The 23,782-nt window shown below is 51.7% G+C and overlaps 1 protein-coding gene across 2 annotated transcripts in view; it reads left to right on the top strand.

Moving 5' to 3' along the window:
- The window catches only part of LOC140403034 (thrombospondin-3-like), a 99,866-nt gene that overhangs the window by 69,284 nt on the left and 6,800 nt on the right, over window positions 1-23,782 (top strand). For both annotated transcript variants that reach the window (XM_072490713.1, XM_072490712.1), the window contains exons 17-21: window positions 9,260-9,453; window positions 9,731-9,909; window positions 14,324-14,372; window positions 19,365-19,561; window positions 21,688-21,860. In XM_072490713.1, coding sequence (XP_072346814.1) covers window positions 9,260-9,453; window positions 9,731-9,909; window positions 14,324-14,372; window positions 19,365-19,561; window positions 21,688-21,860 — 792 coding nt within the window. The remainder of the gene's footprint in view (window positions 1-9,259; window positions 9,454-9,730; window positions 9,910-14,323; window positions 14,373-19,364; window positions 19,562-21,687; window positions 21,861-23,782) is intronic.

Raw genomic sequence — 23,782 nt, 5'->3', positions numbered from 1 at the left:
TTGGTTGGGTTTGGGTGAGATGTTGACCGGGTTTGGTTGGGTTTGGGTGAGATGTTGACCGGGTTTGGGTGAGATGTTGACCGGGTTTGGTTGGGTTTGGGTGAGATGTTGACCGGGTTTGGTTGGGTTTGGGTGAGATATTGACCGGGTTTGGTTGGGTTTGGGTGAGATGTTGACCGGGTTTGGTTGGGTTTGGGTGAGATATTGACCGGGTTTGGGTGAGATATTGACCGGGTTTGGTTGGGTTTGGGTGAGATATTGACCGGGTTTGGTTGGGTTTGGGTGAGATATTGACCGGGTTTGGGTGAGATATTGACCGGGTTTGGTTGGGTTTGGGTGAGATATTGACCGGGTTTGGTTGGGTTTGGGTGAGATATTGACCGGGTTTGGTTGGGTTTGGGTGAGATGTTGACCGGGTTTGGTTGGGTTTGGGTGAGATATTGACCGGGTTTGGTTGGGTTTGGGTGAGATATTGACCGGGTTTGGTTGGGTTTGGGTGAGATGTTGATTGGGTTTGGGTGAGATGTTGACCGGGTTTGGTTGGGTTTGGGTGAGATATTGACCGGGTTTGGTTGGGTTTGGGTGAGATGTTGACCGGGTTTGGTTGGGTTTGGGTGAGATGTTGACCGGGTTTGGTTGGGTTTGGGTGAGATATTGACCGGGTTTGGTTGGGTTTGGGTGAGATATTGACCGGGTTTGGTTGGGTTTGGGTGAGATATTGACCGGGTTTGGTTGGGTTTGGGTGAGATATTGACCGGGTTTGGTTGGGTTTGGGTGAGATGTTGACCGGGTTTGGTTGGGTTTGGGTGAGATATTGACCGGGTTTGGTTGGGTTTGGGTGAGATGTTGACCGGGTTTGGTTGGGTTTGGGTGAGATATTGACTGGGTTTGGTTGGGTTTGGGTGAGATATTGACCGGGTTTGGTTGGGTTTGGGTGAGATGTTGACCGGGTTTGGTTGGGTTTGGGTGAGATATTGACCGGGTTTGGGTGAGATATTGACCGGGTTTGGTTGGGTTTGGGTGAGATATTGACCGGGTTTGGTTGGGTTTGGGTGAGATATTGACCGGGTTTGGGTGAGATGTTGACCGGGTTTGGTTGGGTTTGGGTGAGATGTTGACCGGGTTTGGTTGGGTTTGGGTGAGATGTTGACCGGGTTTGGTTGGGTTTGGGTGAGATATTGACCGGGTTTGGGTGAGATGTTGACCGGGTTTGGTTGGGTTTGGGTGAGATGTTGACTGGGTTTGGGTGAGATATTGACCGGGTTTGGTTGGGTTTGGGTGAGATGTTGACCGGGTTTGGTTGGGTTTGGGTGAGATATTGACCGGGTTTGGTTGGGTTTGGGTGAGATATTGACCGGGTTTAGTTGGGTTTGGGTGAGATATTGACCGGGTTTGGTTGGGTTTGGGTGAGATATTGACCGGGTTTGGTTGGGTTTGGGTGAGATGTTGACCGGGTTTGGTTGGGTTTGGGTGAGATATTGACCGGGTTTGGTTGGGTTTGGGTGAGATATTGACCGGGTTTGGTTGGGTTTGGGTGAGATGTTGACCGGGTTTGGTTGGGTTTGGGTGAGATGTTGACCGGGTTTGGTTGGGTTTGGGTGAGATGTTGACCGGGTTTGGTTGGGTTTGGGTGAGATATTGACCGCGTTTGGTTGGGTTTGGGTGAGATGTTGACCGGGTTTGGTTGGGTTTGGGTGAGATATTGACCGGGTTTGGTTGGGTTTGGGTGAGATATTGACCGGGTTTGGTTGGGTTTGGGTGAGATGTTGACCGGGCTTGGTTGGGTTTGGGTGAGATATTGACCGGGTTTGGTTGGGTTTGGGTGAGATATTGACCGGGTTTGGTTGGGTTTGGGTGAGTTGTTGACCGGGTTTGGTTGGGTTTGGGTGAGATGTTGACCGGGTTTGGGTGAGATGTTGACCGGGTTTGGTTGGGTTTGGGTGAGATGTTGACCGGGTTTGGTTGGGTTTGGGTGAGATGTTGACCGGGTTTGGTTGGGTTTGGGTGAGATATTGACCGGGTTTGGTTGGGTTTGGGTGAGATGTTGACCGCGTTTGGTTGGGCTTGGGTGAGATATTGACTGGGTTTGGTTGGGCTTGGGTGAGATATTGACCGGGTTTGGTTGGGTTTGGGTGAGATGTTGACCGGGTTTGGTTGGGTTTGGGTGACATGTTGACCGGGTTTGGGTGAGATGTTGACCGGGTTTGGTTGGGTTTGGGTGAGATGTTGACCGGGTTTGGTTGGGTTTGGGTGAGATGTTGACCGGGTTTGGTTGGGTTTGGGTGAGATATTGACCGGGTTTGGTTGGGTTTGGGTGAGATATTGACCGGGTTTGGTTGGGCTTGGGTGAGATGTTGACCGGGTTTGGTTGGGTTTGGGTGAGATATTGACCGGGTTTGGGTGAGATATTGACCGGGTTTGGTTGGGTTTGGGTGAGATGTTGACCGGGTTTGGTTGGGTTTGGGTGAGATATTGACCGGGTTTGGTTGGGTTTGGGTGAGATATTGACCGGGTTTGGTTGGGTTTGGGTGAGATGTTGACCGGGTTTGGTTGGGTTTGGGTGAGATGTTGACCGGGTTTGGTTGGGTTTGGGTGAGATGTTGACCGGGTTTGGTTGGGTTTGGGTGAGATGTTGACCGGGTTTGGTTGGGTTTGGGTGAGATATTGACCGGGTTTGGTTGGGTTTGGGTGAGATGTTGACCGGGTTTGGTTGGGTTTGGGTGAGATATTGACCGGGTTTGGGTGAGATATTGACCGGGTTTGGTTGGGTTTGGGTGAGATATTGACCGGGTTTGGTTGGGTTTGGGTGAGATTTTGACCGGGTTTGGTTGGGTTTGGGTGAGATGTTGACCGGGTTTGGTTGGGTTTGGGTGAGATATTGACCGGGTTTGGTTGGGTTTGGGTGAGATGTTGACCGGGTTTGGTTGGGTTTGGGTGAGATATTGACCGGGTTTGGTTGGGTTTGGGTGAGATATTGACCGGGTTTGGTTGGGTTTGGGTGAGATATTGACCGGGTTTGGTTGGGTTTGGGTGAGATATTGACCGGGTTTGGTTGGGTTTGGGTGAGATATTGACCGGGTTTGGGTGAGATATTGACCGGGTTTGGTTGGGTTTGGGTGAGATGTTGACCGGGTTTGGTTGGGTTTGGGTGAGATATTGACCAGGTGTGGTTGGGTTTGGGTGAGATGTTGACCGGGTTTGGTTGGGTTTGGGTGAGATGTTGACCGGGTTTGGGTGAGATGTTGACCGGGTTTGGTTGGGTTTGGGTGAGATATTGACCGGGTTTGGTTGGGTTTGGGTGAGATGTTGACCGGGTTTGGTTGGGTTTGGGTGAGATGTTGACCGGGTTTTGTTGGGTTTGGGTGAGATGTTGACCGGGTTTGGTTGGGTTTGGGTGAGATGTTGACCGGGTTTGGTTGGGTTTGGGTGAGATATTGACCGGGTTTGGTTGGGTTTGGGTGAGATGTTGACCGGGTTTGGTTGGGTTTGGGTGAGATGTTAACCGGGTTTGGTTGGGTTTGGGTGAGATGTTGACCGGGTTTGGTTGGGTTTGGGTGAGATATTGACCGGGTTTGGTTGGGTTTGGGTGAGATATTGACCGGGTTTGGTTGGGTTTGGGTGAGATGTTGACCGGGTTTGGTTGGGTTTGGGTGAGATGTTGACCGGGTTTGGTTGTGTTTGGGTGAGATGTTGACCGGGTTTGGTTGGGTTTGGGTGAGATGTTGACCGGGTTTGGTTGGGTTTGGGTGAGATGTTGACCGGGTTTGGTTGGGTTTGGGTGAGATGTTGACCGGGTTTGGGTGAGATATTGACCGGGTTTGGTTGGGTTTGGGTGAGATATTGACCGGGTTTGGGTGAGATGTTGACCGGGTTTGGTTGGGTTTGGGTGAGATGTTGACCGGGTTTGGTTGGGTTTGGGTGAGATGTTGACCGGGTTTGGTTGGGTTTGGGTGAGATGTTGACCGGGTTTGGGTGAGATATTGACCGGGTTTGGTTGGGTTTGGGTGAGATATTGACCGGGTTTGGTTGGGTTTGGGTGAGATGTTGACCGGGTTTGGTTGGGTTTGGTTGGGTTTGGGTGAGATGTTGACCGGGTTTGGTTGGGTTTGGGTGAGATATTGACCGGGTTTGGTTGGGTTTGGGTGAGATGTTGACCGGGTTTGGTTGGGTTTGGGTGAGATGTTGACCGGGTTTGGTTGGGTTTGGGTGAGATATTGACCGGGTTTGGTTGGGTTTGGGTGAGATGTTGACCGGGTTTGGTTGGGTTTGGGTGAGATGTTGACCGGGTTTGGTTGGGTTTGGGTGAGATGTTGACCGGGTTTGGTTGGGTTTGGGTGAGATGTTGACCGGGTTTGGTTGGGTTTGGGTGAGATATTGACCGGGTTTGGTTGGGTTTGGGTGAGATATTGACCGGGTTTGGTTGGGTTTGGGTGAGATATTGACCGGGTTTGGTTGGGTTTGGGTGAGATATTGACCGGGTTTGGTTGGGTTTGGGTGAGATATTGACCGGGTTTGGTTGGGTTTGGGTGAGATATTGACCGGGTTTGGTTGGGTTTGGGTGAGATATTGACCGGGTTTGGTTGGGTTTGGGTGAGATATTGACCGGGTTTGGTTGGGTTTGGGTGAGATATTGACCGGGTTTGGTTGGGTTATGGTGCGATATTGACCGGGTTTGGTTGGGTTTGGGTGAGATGTTGACCGGGTTTGGTTGGGTTTGGGTGAGATGTTGACCGGGTTTGGTTGGGTTTGGGTGAGATATTGACCGGGTTTGGTTGGGTTTGGGTGAGATGTTGACCGGGTTTGGTTGGGTTTGGGTGAGATGTTGACCGGGTTTGGTTGGGTTTGGGTGAGATATTGACCGGGTTTGGTTGGGTTTGGGTGAGATATTGACCGGGTTTGGTTGGGTTTGGGTGAGATGTTGACCGGGTTTGGTTGGGTTTGGGTGAGATATTGACCGGGTTTGGTTGGGTTTGGGTGAGATGTTGACCGGGTTTGGTTGGGTTTGGGTGAGATATTGACCGGGTTTGGTTGGGTTTGGGTGAGATATTGACCGGGTTTGGTTGGGTTTGGGTGAGATATTGACCGGGTTTGGTTGGGTTTGGGTGAGATATTGACCGGGTTTGGTTGGGTTTGGGTGAGATATTGACCGGGTTTGGTTGGGTTTGGGTGAGATGTTGACCGGGTTTGGTTGGGTTTGGGTGAGATATTGACCGGGTTTGGTTGGGTTTGGGTGAGATGTTGACCGGGTTTGGTTGGGTTTGGGTGAGATATTGACCGGGTTTGGTTGGGTTTGGGTGAGATATTGACCGGGTTTGGTTGGGTTTGGGTGAGTTGTTGACCGGGTTTGGTTGGGTTTGGGTGAGATGTTGACCGGGTTTGGTTGGGTTTGGGTGAGATGTTGACCGGGTTTGGTTGGGTTTGGGTGAGATATTGACCGGGTTTGGTTGGGTTTGGGTGAGATGTTGACCGCGTTTGGTTGGGCTTGGGTGAGATATTGACCGGGTTTGGTTGGGTTTGGGTGAGATGTTGACCGGGTTTGGGTGAGATGTTGACCGGGTTTGGTTGGGCTTGGGTGAGATATTGACCGGGTTTGGTTGGGTTTGGGTGAGATGTTGACCGGGTTTGGGTGAGATGTTGACCGGGTTTGGTTGGGTTTGGGTGAGATGTTGACCGGGTTTGGTTGGGTTTGGGTGAGATGTTGACCGGGTTTGGGTGAGATGTTGACCGGGTTTGGTTGGGTTTGGGTGAGATGTTGACCGGGTTTGGTTGGGTTTGGGTGAGATGTTGACCGGGTTTGGGTGAGATGTTGACTGGGTTTGGTTGGGTTTGGGTGAGATGTTGACCGGGTTTGGTTGGGTTTGGGTGAGATATTGACCGGGTTTGGTTGGGTTTGGGTGAGATGTTGACCGGGTTTGGTTGGGTTTGGGTGAGATATTGACCGGGTTTGGGTGAGATATTGACCGGGTTTGGTTGGGTTTGGGTGAGATATTGACCGGGTTTGGTTGGGTTTGGGTGAGATATTGACCGGGTTTGGGTGAGATATTGACCGGGTTTGGTTGGGTTTGGGTGAGATATTGACCGGGTTTGGTTGGGTTTGGGTGAGATATTGACCGGGTTTGGTTGGGTTTGGGTGAGATGTTGACCGGGTTTGGTTGGGTTTGGGTGAGATATTGACCGGGTTTTGTTGGGTTTGGGTGAGATATTGACCGGGTTTGGTTGGGTTTGGGTGTGATGTTGATTGGGTTTGGGTGAGATGTTGACCGGGTTTGGTTGGGTTTGGGTGAGATATTGACCGGGTTTGGTTGGGTTTGGGTGAGATGTTGACCGGGTTTGGTTGGGTTTGGGTGAGATATTGACCGGGTTTGGTTGGGTTTGGGTGAGATATTGACCGGGTTTGGTTGGGTTTGGGTGAGATATTGACCGGGTTTGGTTGGGTTTGGGTGAGATATTGACCGGGTTTGGTTGGGTTTGGGTGAGATATTGACCGGGTTTGGTTGGGTTTGGGTGAGATGTTGACCGGGTTTGGTTGGGTTTGGGTGAGATATTGACCGGGTTTGGTTGGGTTTGGGTGAGATGTTGACCGGGTTTGGTTGGGTTTGGGTGAGATATTGACTGGGTTTGGTTGGGTTTGGGTGAGATATTGACCGGGTTTGGTTGGGTTTGGGTGAGATGTTGACCGGGTTTGGTTGGGTTTGGGTGAGATATTGACCGGGTTTGGGTGAGATATTGACCGGGTTTGGTTGGGTTTGGGTGAGATATTGACCGGGTTTGGTTGGGTTTGGGTGAGATATTGACCGGGTTTGGGTGAGATGTTGACCGGGTTTGGTTGGGTTTGGGTGAGATGTTGACCGGGTTTGGTTGGGTTTGGGTGAGATGTTGACCGGGTTTGGTTGGGTTTGGGTGAGATATTGACCGGGTTTGGGTGAGATGTTGACCGGGTTTGGTTGGGTTTGGGTGAGATGTTGACTGGGTTTGGGTGAGATATTGACCGGGTTTGGTTGGGTTTGGGTGAGATGTTGACCGGGTTTGGTTGGGTTTGGGTGAGATATTGACCGGGTTTGGTTGGGTTTGGGTGAGATATTGACCGGGTTTGGTTGGGTTTGGGTGAGATATTGACCGGGTTTGGTTGGGTTTGGGTGAGATATTGACCGGGTTTGGTTGGGTTTGGGTGAGATGTTGACCGGGTTTGGTTGGGTTTGGGTGAGATGTTGACCGGGTTTGGTTGGGTTTGGGTGAGATGTTGACCGGGTTTGGTTGGGTTTGGGTGAGATATTGACCGCGTTTGGTTGGGTTTGGGTGAGATGTTGACCGGGTTTGGTTGGGTTTGGGTGAGATATTGACCGGGTTTGGTTGGGTTTGGGTGAGATATTGACCGGGTTTGGTTGGGTTTGGGTGAGATGTTGACCGGGTTTGGTTGGGTTTGGGTGAGATATTGACCGGGTTTGGTTGGGTTTGGGTGAGATATTGACCGGGTTTGGTTGGGTTTGGGTGAGTTGTTGACCGGGTTTGGTTGGGTTTGGGTGAGATGTTGACCGGGTTTGGGTGAGATGTTGACCGGGTTTGGTTGGGTTTGGGTGAGATGTTGACCGGGTTTGGTTGGGTTTGGGTGAGATGTTGACCGGGTTTGGTTGGGTTTGGGTGAGATATTGACCGGGTTTGGTTGGGTTTGGGTGAGATGTTGACCGCGTTTGGTTGGGCTTGGGTGAGATATTGACTGGGTTTGGTTGGGCTTGGGTGAGATATTGACCGGGTTTGGTTGGGTTTGGGTGAGATGTTGACCGGGTTTGGTTGGGTTTGGGTGAGATGTTGACCGGGTTTGGGTGAGATGTTGACCGGGTTTGGTTGGGTTTGGGTGAGATGTTGACCGGGTTTGGTTGGGTTTGGGTGAGATGTTGACCGGGTTTGGTTGGGTTTGGGTGAGATATTGACCGGGTTTGGTTGGGTTTGGGTCAGATATTGACCGGGTTTGGTTGGGCTTGGGTGAGATGTTGACCGGGTTTGGTTGGGTTTGGGTGAGATATTGACCGGGTTTGGGTGAGATATTGACCGGGTTTGGTTGGGTTTGGGTGAGATGTTGACCGGGTTTGGTTGGGTTTGGGTGAGATATTGACCGGGTTTGGTTGGGTTTGGGTGAGATATTGACCGGGTTTGGTTGGGTTTGGGTGAGATGTTGACCGGGTTTGGTTGGGTTTGGGTGAGATGTTGACCGGGTTTGGTTGGGTTTGGGTGAGATGTTGACCGGGTTTGGTTGGGTTTGGGTGAGATGTTGACCGGGTTTGGTTGGGTTTGGGTGAGATATTGACCGGGTTTGGTTGGGTTTGGGTGAGATGTTGACCGGGTTTGGTTGGGTTTGGGTGAGATATTGACCGGGTTTGGGTGAGATATTGACCGGGTTTGGTTGGGTTTGGGTGAGATATTGACCGGGTTTGGTTGGGTTTGGGTGAGATATTGACCGGGTTTGGTTGGGTTTGGGTGAGATGTTGACCGGGTTTGGTTGGGTTTGGGTGAGATATTGACCGGGTTTGGTTGGGTTTGGGTGAGATGTTGACCGGGTTTGGTTGGGTTTGGGTGAGATATTGACCGGGTTTGGTTGGGTTTGGGTGAGATATTGACCGGGTTTGGTTGGGTTTGGGTGAGATATTGACCGGGTTTGGTTGGGTTTGGGTGAGATATTGACCGGGTTTGGTTGGGTTTGGGTGAGATATTGACCGGGTTTGGGTGAGATATTGACCGGGTTTGGTTGGGTTTGGGTGAGATGTTGACCGGGTTTGGTTGGGTTTGGGTGAGATATTGACCAGGTGTGGTTGGGTTTGGGTGAGATGTTGACCGGGTTTGGTTGGGTTTGGGTGAGATGTTGACCGGGTTTGGTTGGGTTTGGGTGAGATGTTGACCGGGTTTGGTTGGGTTTGGGTGAGATATTGACCGGGTTTGGTTGGGTTTGGGTGAGATGTTGGCCGGGTTTGGTTGGGTTTGGGTGAGATATTGACCGGGTTTGGTTGGGTTTGGGTGAGATATTGACCGGGTTTGGGTGAGATATTGACCGGGTTTGGTTGGGTTTGGGTGAGATATTGACCGGGTTTGGTTGGGTTTGGGTGAGATGTTGACCGGGTTTGGTTGGGTTTGGGTGAGATATTGACCCGGTTTGGTTGGGTTTGGGTGAGATGTTGACCGGGTTTGGTTGGGTTTGGGTGAGATGTTGATCGGGTTTGGTTGGGTTATGGTGCGATATTGACCGGGTTTGGTTGGGTTTGGTTTGTAGCGATGGCGATGGGCACCAGGACTCCAAAGACAATTGCCCAGAAACCCCAAACAGCTCCCAGCTGGACTCTGACAACGACGGGCTGGGCGATGAATGTGACGACGACGATGACAATGACGGGATTCCTGACCATGGGCCATTGGGTCCCGATAACTGCCGCTTAATCGTGAATCCCAATCAGAAGGATTCTGACGGTGAGTTCATCCAGCAGAAAGGGATTCGGGAGTTTCCAGTGCATGTTTCAATGGTAATGGAGGGCGGTGTTTGAGGCTGAGCGGGGGGATTCAGAGATGGGAGTGGGGTTCGTTGATGGAGATCCGGGGAGGGGATGAATAATGGGGAGCGGGGATTAATTTTACGGAGATGGGCTGGATTTGAGGAGGGGTTATTGGTTACAGGTAATGGGGGAGGGGCTGCGGATGAGGTGGGTGGAGATGTTTAATCTGATGTTGTACTTGTCTTTTATGCCAGATAATGGGATTGGTGATGTTTGTGAAAATGACTTTGACAATGATGCTGTCTTTGACCAGTTTGATGTGTGTCCGGAGAGTTCAGAGGTCACTCTTACTGATTTCCGAGCCTATCAAACTGTTGTTCTGGACCCTGAGGGTGATGCACAAATTGACCCAAACTGGGTGGTCCTAAACCAGGTAAATTTATTCTTCCTCCATCACTTTGTCTCTGTTAATTCTCATTCCCTCTTTCATTTTCCCCGTCCCGTTATCTTTCGCTAACTCGTTAATGATGAACGGCTATTAAACCTTAATCAGATCTCAGCTAATGTACTGGGCTGCAGACTATGGGGGATGTACTAAGGCAGCATAGAGGGTTCAGCATTATTGGATGTTGCTGGGTATGGGTAAATAAACACAATGAAAGACCAGGGGTGGAATTCTCCGCAATCGGCGCGATGTCCGCCGACCGGCGCCAAAAACGGGGCGAACCAGTCGGGCATCGCGCCGCCCCAAAGGTGCGGAATTCTCCGCATCTTGAGCGGCCGAGCCCTCACCTTGAGGGGCTAGGCCCGCGCCGGACTGATTTCCGCCCCGCCAAACTGACTTTGCCGAGCGGCGCATGCGCGGGAGTGTCGGCGGCCGCTCACGGTATCCCCGCGCATGCGCAGTGGGGGGGGTCTCTCCCGCCTCCGCCATGGTGGAGACTCCCCAGGTCCCCGGAGCCCGCCCGCGCCGCCTTGTCCCGCCGGTAAGAGAGGTGGTTTAATCCACGCCGGCGGGACAGGCATTCTAGCAGCGGGACTTCGGCCCATCCGGGCCGGAGAATGGCGGGGGGGGGGGGCCGCCATCCGGCGCGGCGCGATTCCCACCCCCGCCAAATATCCGATGCCGGAGAATTCGGCAACCAGCGGGGGCGGGTTTCACGCCAGCCCCCGTCGATTCTCCGACCCGGCAGGGGGGTCGGAGAATCCCCGCCCCTGAATTGGGTCTTATTTCGATTGCACGGTAGCACAGCGGTTAGCAATGTTGCTGCCCAGCGCCAGGAACCCGGGTTCGATTCCCGGCTTGGGTCACTGTCTGTGCGGAGTCTGCATGTTCTCCCCGTGTCTGCGTGGGGTTCCTCCGGGTGCTCCGGTTTCCTCCCACAAGTCCCGAAAGACGTGCTGTTGGGTGAATTGGACATTCTGAATTCTCCCTCTGTGACCCGAACAGGCGCCGGGATGTGGCGACTAGGGGATCTTCACAGTAACTTCACTGCAGCGTTAATGTAAACCTAGTTGTGACGCTAATCAGAAAGATGTAAGATGACGGGATGATGTGATAAAAGTGCTTCTGAAAGAAAGGGAAGAGTAGATAGAAGCAGATCATTTACAACATGGAACAAAGTACCTCGGAGACAAGGTTAGATGTGAGGGTTTCAGTACAGACAAAATGTTTACAGAACATAGAAAAATACAGCACAGAACAGGCCCTTCGGCCCACGATGTTGTGCCGAACCTTTGTCCTAGATGAATCATAGATTATCATTGAATTTACAGTGCAGAAGGAGGCCATTCGGCCCATCGAGTCTGCACCGGCTCTTGGAAAGAGCACCCTACCCAAGGTCAACACCTCCACCCTATCCCCATAACCCAGTCCAACACTAAGGGCAATTTTGGACACTATGGGCAATTTAGCACGGCCAATCCACCTAACCTGCACATCTTTGGACTGTGGGAGGAAACCGGAGCACCCGGAGGAAACCCACGCAGACACGGGGAAGATGTGCAGACTCCGCACAGACAGTGACCCAAGCCGGGAATCGAACCTGGGACCCTGGAGCTGTGAAGCAATTGTGCTATCCACAATGCTACCGTGCTGCCCTTAAGAACAAATTAATCTACACTATATCATTTTACCGTCATCCATGTACCTATCCAATAGCTGCTTGAAGGTCCCTAATGTTTCCGACTCAACTACTTCCACAGGCAGTGCATTCCATGCCCCCACTACTCTCTGGGTAAAGAACCTACCTCTGACATCCCCCCTATATCTTCCACCATTCACCTTAAATTTATGTCCCCTTGTAATGGTTTGTTCCACCCGAGGAAAAAGTCTCTGACTGTCTACTCTATCTATTCCCCTGATCATCTTATAAACCTCTATCAAGTTGCCCCTCATCCTTCTCCGTTCTAATGAGAAAAGGCCTAGCACCCTCAACCTTTCCTCGTAAGACCTGCTCTCCATTCCAGGCAACATCCTGGTAAATCTCCTTTGCACCTTTTCCAAAGCTTCCACATCCTTCCTAAAATGAGGCGACCAGAACTGTACACAGTACTCCAAATGTGGCCTTACCAAGATTTTGTACAGCTGCATCATCACCTCACGGCTCTTAAATTCAATCCCTCTGTTAATGAACGCGAGCACACCATAGGCCTTCTTCACAGCTCTATCCACTTGAGTGGCAACTTTCAAAGATGTATGAACATAGACCCCAAGATCTCTCTGCTCCTCCACATTGCCAAGAACTCTACCGTTAACCCTGTATTCCGCATTCATATTTGTCCTTCCAAAATGGACAACCTCACACTTTTCAGGGTTAAACACCATCTGCCACTTCTCAGCCCAGCTCTGCATCCTATCCATGTCTCTTTGCAGCCGACAATAGCCCTCCTCACTATCCACAACTCCACCAATCTTCGTATCGTCTGCAAATTTACTAACCCACCCTTCAACTCCCTCATCCAAGTCATTAATGAAAATCACAAACAGCAGAGGACCCAGAACTGATCCCTGCGGTACGCCACTGGTAACTGGGATCCAGGCTGAATATTTGTCATCCACCACCACTCTCTGACTTCTATCGGTTAGCCAGTTCGTTATCCAACTGGCCAAATTTCCCACTATCCCATGCCTCCTTACTTTCTGCATAAGCCTACCATGGGGAACTTTATCAAATGCCTTACTAAAATCCATGTACACTACATCCACTGCTTTACCTTCACCCACATGCTTGGTCACCTCCTCAAAGAATTCAATAAGACTTGTAAGGCAAGACCTACCCCTCACAAATCCGTGCTGACTATTCCTAATCAAGCAGTGTTTTTCCAGATGCTCAGAAATCCTATCCTTCAGTACCCTTTCCATTACTTGCCTACCACCGAAGTAAGACTAACTGGCCTGTAATTCCCAGGGTTATCCCTATTCACTTTTTTGAACAGGGGCACGACATTCGCCACTCTCCAATCCCCTGGCACCACCCCTGTTGACAGTGAGGACGAAAAGATCATTGCCAACGGCTCTGCAATTTCATCTCTTGCTTCCCATAGAATCCTTGGATATATCCCGTCAGGCCCGGGGGACTTGTCTATCCTCAAGTTTTTCAAAATGCCCAACACATCTTCCTTCCTAACAAGTATTTCCTCGAGCTTACCAGTCTGTTTCACACTGTCCTCTCCAACAATATGGCCCCTCTCATTTGTAAATACTGAAGAAAAGTACTCGTTCAAGACCTCTCCTATCTCTTCAGACTCAATACACAATCTCCCGCTACTGTCCTTGATCGGACCTACCCTCGCTCTAGTCATTCTCATATTTCTCACATATGTGTAAAAGGCCTTGGGGTTTTCCTTGATCCTACCCGCCAAAGATTGTTCATGCCCTCTCTTAGCTCTCCTAATCCCTTTCTTCAGTTCCCTCCTGGCTATCTTGTACCCCTCCAGCACCCTGTCTGAACCTTGTTTCCTCAGCCTTACATAAGTCTCCTTCTTCCTCTTAACAAGACATTCAACCTCTCTTGTCAACCATGGTTCCCTCACTCGACCATCTCTTCCCTGCCTGACAGGGACATACATATCAAGGACACGTAGTACCTGTTCCTTGAACAAGTTCCACATTTCACTTGTGTCCTTCCCTGCCAGCCTATGTTCCCAACTTATGCACTTCAATTCTTGTCTGAGAACATCGTATTTACCCTTCCCCCAATTGTAAACCTTGCCCTGTTGCACGTACCTATCCCTCTCCATTACTAAAGTGAAAGTCACAGAATTGTGGTCACTATCTCCAAAATGTTCCCCCACCAACAAATCTATCACTTGCCCTGGTTCATTACCCAGTACTAAATCCAATATTGCCCCTCCTCTGGTCGGACAAGCTACATACTGTGTTAGAAAAGCTTCCTGGACACACTGCACAAACACCACCCCATCCAAACTATTTGATCGAAAGAGCTGCGGATCTGTGAAATTGGTAGATGAAGGGGCAGGGAAATGTTGATCGAGTGAAGGGCAGACGCAAATGGATTGGTCAGCCTGAATGGCCCCGGGTCACTGTCTGTGTGGAGTTTGCACATTCTCCCCGTGTCTGCGTGGGTCTCACCCCCACAACCCAAAGACGTGCCGGGTAGGTGGATTGGCCGCGCTAAATCGCCCCTTCATTGGAAAACACTAATTGGGTACTCTAAATTTATATTTAAAAAGTTGTCATCTGCAGTCTGTTATAAACCCTCTGTTCCTGGCACAGACCCAGCACCCCCTGCCCTGGTACCTCTTCAACCACCTTCAGCATCCCCTGCAGGCCCTGAGGATTCTGACATGCGGTTCCTAAACAAGGTTTTGTGTTTCTGTGACAGGGAATGGAGATTGTTCAGACGATGAACAGTGACCCTGGATTGGCTGTCGGTAAGTTGCAATTTCTTCAGCCGGTGAAACACGAGGTCAGCAGCAACAACCCAGACTGGACGGACTGAGAACAAATTGCAGTTTCACTTCCTGCAATCGCTGGTGATTCACCGGCGAACTGGCCTCCAGAACGTCTCCATTAGAAATTCAGATGTGTCCCCACCCTGGGAGTGTTTGATGAGGACAGTGTGGAGGGAGCTTTACTCTGTATCTAACCCCGTGCTGTACCTGTCCTGGGAGTGTTTGATGGAGACAGTGTAGAGGGAGCTTTACTCTGTATCTAACCACGTGCTGTACCTGTCCTGGAAGTGTTTGATGGGGACAGTGTAGAGGGAGCTTTACTCTGTATCTAACCCCGTGCTGTACCTGTCCTGGGAGTGTTTGATGGGGACAGTGGAGTGGGAGCTTTACTCTGTATCTAACCCCGGGCTGTTCCTGTCCTGGGAGTGTTTGATGGGGACAGTGTAGAGGGAGCTTTACTCTGTATCTAACCCCGTGCTGTACCTGTCCTGGGAGTGTTTGATGGGGACAGTGTAGTGGGAGCTTTACTCTGTATCTAACCCTGTGCTGTGCCTGTCCTGGGAGTGTTTGATGGGGACAGTGTGGAGGGAGCTTTACTCTGTATCTGACCCTGTGCTGTACCTGTCCTGGGAGTATTTGATGGGGACAGTGGAGAGGGAGCTTTACTCTGTACCTCACCCCGTGCTGTACCTGTCCTGGGAGTGTTTGATGGGGACAGTGTAGAGGGAGCTTTATTCTGTATCTAACCCCGTGCTGTACCTGTCCTGGGAGTGTTTGATGGGGACAGTTTAGAGGGAGCTTTACTCTGTATCTAACCCCGTGCTGGACCTGTCCTGGGAGTATTTGATGGGGACAGTGTAGAGGGAGCTTTACTCTGTATCTAACCCCGTGCTGTACCTGTACTGGGAGTGTTTGATGGAGACAGTGTAGAGGGAGCTTTACTCTGTGTCTAACCCCATGCTGTACCTCTCCTGGGAGTGTTTGATGGGGACAGTGTAGAGGGAGCTTTACTCTGTATCTAACCCCATGCTGTACCTGTCCTGGGAGTGTTTGATGGGGACAGTGTAGAGGGAGCTTTACTCTGTATCTAACCCCGTGCTGTACCTGCCCTGGGAGTGTTTGATGGGGACAGTGTAGAGGAAGCTTTACTCTGTATCTAACCCCGTGCTGTACCTGTACTGGGAGTGTTTGATGGGGACAGTGTAGAGGGAACTTTACTCTGTATCTAACCCCGTGCTGTACCTGTCCTGGGAGTGTTTGATGGGGACAGTGTAGAGAGAGCTTTACTCTGTATCTAACCCCATGCTGTACCTGTCCTGGGAGTGTTTCATGGGACAGTGTAGAGGGAGCTTTACTCTGTATCTAACCCCGTGCTGTACCTGTCCTGGGAGTGTTTGATGGGGACAGTGTCGAGGGAGCTTTACTCTGTATCTAACCCCGTGCTGTACCTGTCCTGGGAGTGTTTGATGGGGACAGTGTAGAGGGAGCTTTACTCTGTATCTAACCCCGTGCTGTACCTGTCCTGGGAGTGTTTGATGGGGACAGTGTAGAGGGAGCTTTACTCTGTGTCTAACCCCGTGCTGTACCTGTCCTGGGAGTGTTTGATGGGGACAGTGTAGAGGGAGCTTTACTCTGTATCTAACCCCGTGCTGTACCTGTCCTGGGAGTGTTTGATGGGGACAGTGTAGAGGGAGCTTTACTCTGTATCTAACCCCGTGCTGTACCTGTACTGGGAGTGTTTGATGGGGACAGTGTAGAGGGAACTTTACTCTGTATCTAACCCCGTGCTGTACCTGTACTGGGAGTGTTTGATGGGGACAGTGTAGAGGGAACTTTACTCTGTATCTAACCCCGTGCTGTACCTGTCCTGGGAGTGTTTGATGGGGACAGTGTAGAGAGAGCTTTACTCTGTATCTAACCCCATGCTGTACCTGTCCTGGGAGTGTTTCATGGGACAGTGTAGAGGGAGCTTTACTCTGTATCTAACCCCGTGCTGTACCTGTCCTGGGAGTGTTTGATGGGGACAGTGTCGAGGGAGCTTTACTCTGTATCTAACCCCGTGCTGTACCTGTCCTGGGAGTGTTTGATGGGGACAGTGTAGAGGGAGCTTTACTCTGTATCTAACCCCGTGCTGTACCTGTCCTGGGAGTGTTTGATGGGGACAGTGTAGAGGGAGCTTTACTCTGTGTCTAACCCCGTGCTGTACCTGTCCTGGGAGTGTTTGATGGGGACAGTGTAGAGGGAGCTTTACTCTGTATCTAACCCCGTGCTGTACCTGTCCTGGGAGTGTTTGATGGGGACAGTGTAGAGGGAGCTTTACTCTGTATCTAACACCGTGCTGTACCTGTCCTGGGAGTGTTTGATGGCGACAGTGTAGAGGGAGCTTTACTCTGTATCTAACCCCGTGCTGTACCTGTCCGGGGAGTGTTTGATGGGGACAGTGTAGAGGGAGCTTTACTCTGTATCTAACCCCGTGCTGTACCTGTCCTGGGAGTGTTTGATGGGGACAGTGTAGAGGGGCTTTACTCTGTATCTAACCCCGTGCTGTACCTGTCCTGGGAGTGTTTGATGGGGACAGTGTAGAGGGAACTTTACTCTGTATCTAACCCCGTGCTGTACCTGTCCTGGGAGTGTTTGATGAGGACAGTGTAGAGGGAGCTTTACTCTGTATCGAACCCCTTGCTGTACCTGATCTGGGAGTGTTAGATAGGGACAGTGTTGAGCGAGCTTTACTCTATATCTAAAAATGTGCTCTACCAGTTCTGGGAGTGTTTGATGGGGACAGTGTAGAGGGAGCTTTACTCTGTATCGAACCCAGTGCTGTACCTGTCCTGGGAGTGTTTGATGGGGACAGTGTAGAGGGAGCTTTACTCTGTATCTAACCCCGTGCTGTACCTGTCCTGGGAGTGTTTGATGGGGACAGTGTAGAGGGAGCTTTACTCTGTATCTAACCCCGTGCTGTACCCGTCCTGGGAGTGTTTGATGGGGACAGTGTAGAGGGAGCTTTACTCTGTATCTAACCCCGTGCTGTACCTGTCCTGGGAGTGTTTGATGGGGGACAGTGTAGAGGGAGCTTTACTCTGTATCTAACCCCGTGCTGTCCCTGTCCTGGGAGTGTTTGATGGGGACAGTGTAGAGGGAGCTTTACTCTGTATCTAACCCCGTGCTGTACCTGTCCTGGGAGTGTTTGATGGGGACAGTGTAGAGGGAGCTTTACTCTGTATCTAACCCCGTGCTGTACCTGTCCTGGGAGTGTTTGATGGGGGACAGTGTAGAGGGAGCTTTACTCTGTATCTAACCCCGTGCGGTACCTGTCCTGGGAGTGTTTGATGGGGACAGTGTAGAGGGAGCTTTACTCTGTATCTAACCCCGTGCTGTACCTGTCCTGGGAGTGTTTGATGGGGGACAGTGTAGAGGGAGCTTTACTCTGTATCTAACCCCGTGCGGTACCTGTCCTGGGAGTGTTTGATGGGGACAGTGTAGAGGGAGCTTTACTCTGTATCTAACCCCGTGCTGTACCTGTCCTGGGAGTGTTTGATGGGGACAGTGTAGAGGGAGCTTTACTCTGTATCTAACCCCGTGCTGTACCTGTCCTGGGAGTGTTTGATGGGGGACAGTGTAGAGGGAGCTTTACTCTGTATCTAACCCCGTGCTGTACCTGTCCTGGGAGTGTTTGATGGGGACAGTGTAGAGGGAGCTTTACTCTGTATCTAACCCCGTGCTGTACCTGTCCTGGGAGTGTTTGATGGGGGACAGTGTAGAGGGAGCTTTACTCTGTATCTAACCCCGTGCTGTACCTGTCCTGGGAGTGTTTGATGGGGACAGTGCACAGGGAGCTTTCCTCTGTATCTAACCCCGTGCTGTACCTGTCCTGGGAGTGTTTGATGGGGACAGTGTAGAGGGAGCTTTACTCTGTATCTAACCCCGTGCTGTACCTGTCCTGGGAGTGTTTGATGGGGACAGTGTGGAGGGAGCTTTACTCTGTATCTAACCCCGTGCTGTACCTGTCCTGAGAGTGTTTGATGGGGACAGTGTAGAGGGTGCTTTACTCTGTATCTAACCCCGTGCTGTACCTGTCCTGGGAGTGTTTGATGGGGACAGTGTAGAGGGGGCTTTACTCTGTATCTAACCCCCTGCTGTCCCTGTCCTGGGAGTGTTTGATGGTGACAGTGTAGAGGGTGCTTTACTCTGTATCTAACCCCGTGCTGTACCTGTCCTGGGAATGTTTGATGGGGACAGTGTAGAGCACAGTAGATAACAGGGACTGGTTTCTCCGAAAACGGCGCGAATCAGTCGGGCATCGCGCCGCCCCAAAGATGCGAAGTCTCCGCATCTTGAGGGGCCGAGCCCTCACCTTGAGGGGCTAGGCCTGCGCCGGACTGCTTTCCGCCCCGCCAGCTGGCGGGAAAGGACTTTGCCGGGCGGTGCACGCGCGGTAGCGCCAGCGGCCGCTGACGGCATCCCCGCACATGCGCAGTGGAGGGAGTCTCTTCCGCCTCTGCCCTGGTGGAGACCGTGGCGAAGGCGGAAGGAAAAGAGTGTCCCCACGGCAGAGGCCCGCCAGATCGTCCCGCGCCCCCCCCAGGACCCCGGAGCCCGCCCGCGCCGCCGTGTCCCGCTGTCCCAAAGGTGGTTCCATCCACGCCGGCTGGCGTGGGTGGACAGCGGCGGGACTTCAGCCCATCGCGGGCCGGAGAATCGCCGGGGGGGGGGGGGGGCGCCGACCGGCGCGGCGCGATTCCCGCCCCCGCCGAATCTCCGGTGGCGGAGAATTCGCGACACGGCGGGGGCAGGATTCACGCCAGCCCCCGGCGATTCCCCGACCCGGCGGGGGGGGTCGGAGAATCCCGCCCCAGATGTTTGATTCTGTTTTCCCAGCTGCTGCCTGGCAGTGCCTCTCTCTAACCGGGAGGTTTGTGTGGGTTTTCCTGTCACAAGGACTGACTGCACTGTTTTAATCCCCTGCCCCAGGTTACACTGCGTTCAATGGCGTGGACTTTGAAGGCACATTCCATGTGAATACTGTGACGGACGATGACTACGCTGGGTTTATCTTTGGCTATCAGGACTCCTCCAGCTTCTACGTGGTGATGTGGAAACAAACTGAGCAGACGTACTGGCAGGCCACGCCCTTCCGTGCCGTAGCCGAACCTGGCCTTCAGCTCAAGGTGACGTGAGAAACAGGCTTGACCCTGCCCAATGAGCTGTAAACGTCAGCCCTGGTTCCTGCTCCTGAGCACTATCCCGTCCCGTCTTGGTGGGAAATGTGTGGGTTGATGACTGAACAATGCTTTTTCCAAACATTCGATGGAGATTGATTTTTATTTTTTTGGATTTGATTTATTGTCACATGTATTAGTTACAGCGAAAAGTATTGTTTTTTGCATGCTGTACAGACAATGCAGACCGTACATAGGGAAGGAAGGAGAGACTGCAGAATATAATGTTACAGTTATAGCAAGGTGTAGAGAAAAGATCAACTTCATACGAGGTAGGTCCATTCAAATGTCTGATGGCCGTCGGGAAGAAGCTGTTCTCGAGTCGGTTGGTACGTGACCTCAAACTTTGGTATCTTTTTCCTGACGGAAAGAGAGTCTGTCCGGGGTGCGTGGGGTCCTTAATTATGCTGCCTGCCTTTCCGAGGCAGCGGGAATTGTAGACAGAGTCAATGGATGGGAGGCTGGTTTGCCTGAGGGATTGGGCTACATTCACCACCTTTTGTAGTTTCCTGCGGCCTTGGGCAGAGCAGGCTCCGTACCAAGCTGTGATACAACCAGAAAGAATGCTTTCTATGGGGCATCTGTAGAAGGTGGCGAGAGTCCATAAAATTGTCCATAAGACCATCAGACATTGGAGCAGAATTAGGCCACTCGGCCCATCGAGTCTGCTCCGCCATGCAATCATGGCTGATATTTTCTCATCCCCTTAACTCTGATCCCTTATTAATCAGGAACCTATCGATCTCTGTCTCAAAGACACTCGGTGATTTGGCCTCCACAGCCTTCTGCGGCAAAGAGTTCCACAGAGTCACCACCCTCTGGCTGGAGGAATTCCTCCTCATCCCTGTTTTAAAGGATCGTCCCTTCAGTCTGAGATTGTGTCCTCTGCTTCTAGTTTTTCCTACAAGTGGAAACATCCTCTCCACGTCCACTCTATCCAGGCCTCGCAGTATCCTGTAAGTTTCAATAAGATCCCCCCCTCATCCCTCTAAACTCCCACGAGTACAGACCCAGAGTCCTCCACCGTTCTTCGCACGACAAGCTCTTCATTCCAGGGATCGTTCTTGTGAACCTCCTCTGGACCCTTTCCAAGGCCAGCACATCCTTCCTTAGATACGGGGCCCAAAACTGCTCACAATACTCCAAATGGGGTCTGACCAGAGCCTTAAACAGCCTCAGAATGTCCCTCCACAAGGCCCTGATTCGAGCCGCTTGGGGTGCAAGGATCCATGTTCCGGGATAAAAGCAAATGACTGCTGGTGCAGAAAAAGCTGCGCGATCTGAGCAGGGCTGACAGCGTCTGTCAGAGCTCAGGCAGTCTGGGAAGAGGATGAGATTTATACTGTTGTGGGTTAGGAGGAGGGGCGGTACATGGTGTAGTGGGGCTGGATAGTGGCCGGCGACAGGTGGAGATTGACAAAGATGCCTTGGACAGAAAGGCAAAGGGAGTGGAAATGTGGGTGATGATGGCTGAGAAAGTTGCTGTCGGGGCACATTGAGAGATCAGAGTGTGGAGTGTGTTAATGGGAGCACAGGGGCCAGTCGGTCAAAGGACAACTCGGACCAGGAAAGAGACCAGTGGGATGGGCTGGGGGTGGAGGGGGCGGGTGGGGTGGGGTGGGGGTGGGGGTGGGGGGGGGTAAACGACACATGCTGACGGAAAAACAAATGGAGGGGATTTTTAGAAGGTGGCGCAGTAGCACAGTGGTTAGCACCGTCCCTTCACAGCGCCAGGGTCCCGGGTTCGATTCCCCGCTGGGTCACTGTCTGTGCGGAGTCTGCACGTTCTCCCCGTGTCTGCGTGGGTTTCCTCCGGGTGCTCCGGTTTCCTCCCACAGTCCAAAGATGTGCAGGTTAGGTGGATTGGCCATGCTAAATTACCCTTAGTGTCCAAAAATGTTCAGTGGGGATAGGGCGGGGATGGGGTGGAGGCTTGGGGCTTAAGTAGGGTGCTCGTTCCAAGGGCTGGTGCAGACTCGATGGGCCGAATAGACAGTCTGAACATTATGTTGGCAATGACGACACCTGGCTCAGGTTCCTAACTTGCGTTTGGTTCCATTTTGGGTCCCGAACAGGCTGTGAAATCGAGGACTGGGCCAGGAGAGCACCTGAGGAATGCGCTGTGGAATACTGGCACCACACACGACCAGGTCACGCTGCTGTGGAAAGATCCCCGGGACGTGGGCTGGAAGGACAAGACCTCTTACAGGTGGCAGCTGATGCACAGGCCACAGGTCGGCTACATCAGGTGAGCTGTAAGATGCCATGTGGAATGCTGATGAGTTGCAGGAATGTCCACGTACACGCGCTGAGCCTCGTATAAATGAACCTTGTATTCATGTTGCACCTTTACACTGGGCAGTACCCCTACAGGAATATTATCAAGCAGAATTAGACACTGGGAGGGATACCACCCCCAGTGTATTATTTGGGAACAGTCGCCATTGGCGATGTCTGTGGCGTTTTATGCGCCCTACACACTGCTGCCGGGGAACACACCACGGGGGGGGTCACTATTGCTGGGACCGGGGCAGATGAGCTTTAGATTTTAAGGACCGTGTTATTTATTTATTTACTTATTTATTCAAAATTTAGAGGGCCCAATTCTTTCATTTTTCCCAATTAAGGGGCAATTTAGCGTGGCCAATCCACCTAGCCTGCACATCTTTGGGTTGTGGGGGTGAGACCCACGCAGACACGGGGAGAACGTGCAAACTCCACACGGACAGTGACCCAGAGCCGGGATTGAACCTGGGACCTCGGCGCTGTGAGGCAGCAGTGCTGACCCACTGCGCCATCGTGCTGCCCTCAGATCCCTGAAAGTTGCCACCCAGGTTGATAGGGTTGTTAAGAAGGCGTATGGTGTGTTGGCCTTCATTAACAGGGGGATTGAGTTCAGTCCCAGCACTGAACCCTGCGGAACACCACTGGTCACAGCCCTCCAATCAGAAAAGCATCCTTCCATTGCTACTCTCTGCCTTCTATGGCCTAGCCAGTTCTGTATCCATCTTGCCAGCTCACCTCTGATCCCGTGTGACTTCACCTTTTGTACCAGTCTGCCATGAGGGACCTTGTCAAAGGCCTTACTGAAGTCCATATAGACAAAATCCACTGCCCTACCTGCATCAATCATCTTTGTGACCTCCTCGAAAAACTCTATCAAGTTAGTGAGACACGACCTCCCCTTCACAAAACCATGCTGCTATAGATTTACCCAGAAGTAGCTGTTTCCAGTCTCCTTTGACCAGACCCTGCCTTATTTTAATAAAATCAGCCTTTCCCTCATCCACAACCCTTTTTTTCCCAAACATCTTTTTCCTTTTCCATGACAAATTTAAAACGTACTTTGTTGTGATCGCTATCACTAAAATGCTCCCCCGCTGCTACCTCAAACACCTGTCCAGCTTTGTTCCCCAGCACGGTAGCACAAGTGGCTAGCACTGTGGCTTCACAGCGCCAGGGTCCCAGGTTCGATTCCCCGCTGGGTCACTGTCTGTGCGGAGTCTGCACTTTCTCCTCGTGTCTGCGTGGGTTTCCTCCGGGTGCTCCGGTTTCCTCCCACAGTCCAAAGACGTGCAGGTTAGGTGGATTGGCCGCGATAAATTGCCCTTAGTGTCCAAAAAGGTTAGGAGGGTTTATTGGGTTACGGGGATAGGGTGGAAGTGAGGGCTTAATGTGGGTCGGTGCAGACTCGATGGGCCAAATGGCCTCCTTCTGCGCTGTATGTTCTATGCTCTGACCACGTCCAGCACCGACCATCCCTTGTTAGACCTTCAACATGTTGACCTAAAAAGCTCTCTTGAATACATTTCAAGAAATCTACTCCCTCTAAACACTTTACAGTGTGACTATCCCAATTGACATTGGGAAAGCTAAAGTCCCCTAATATAATTCAATTACCTCCGTGAATTGCCTCCATATCTGCTCCTCTAATTCTGCTGACTGGGGGTCTATAATAGACCCCCAGCAATGTGACTGCCCCTTTTTTATTCCGAAGCTCTACTCACAAAACCTCATTCGAAGACCATTCCAAGATATCACCCCTCCTCGCTGCAGAAACAGACTCCTGAATTAATAATTCAACAATAATGTTGGGCACGTAATGGCAGGAATCTGGGAGGGGGTGTCAGTAGAAGGTAACAGTTGTGATATCCACCCAGAGTTGACAAA

This window comes from Scyliorhinus torazame, chromosome 26 (assembly GCF_047496885.1).
Source record: "Scyliorhinus torazame isolate Kashiwa2021f chromosome 26, sScyTor2.1, whole genome shotgun sequence".
Lineage (NCBI taxonomy): Eukaryota > Metazoa > Chordata > Chondrichthyes > Carcharhiniformes > Scyliorhinidae > Scyliorhinus > Scyliorhinus torazame.
Note: the sequence above shows the minus strand (reverse complement) of the source record. Positions and strands in the feature narration are given on the sequence as shown.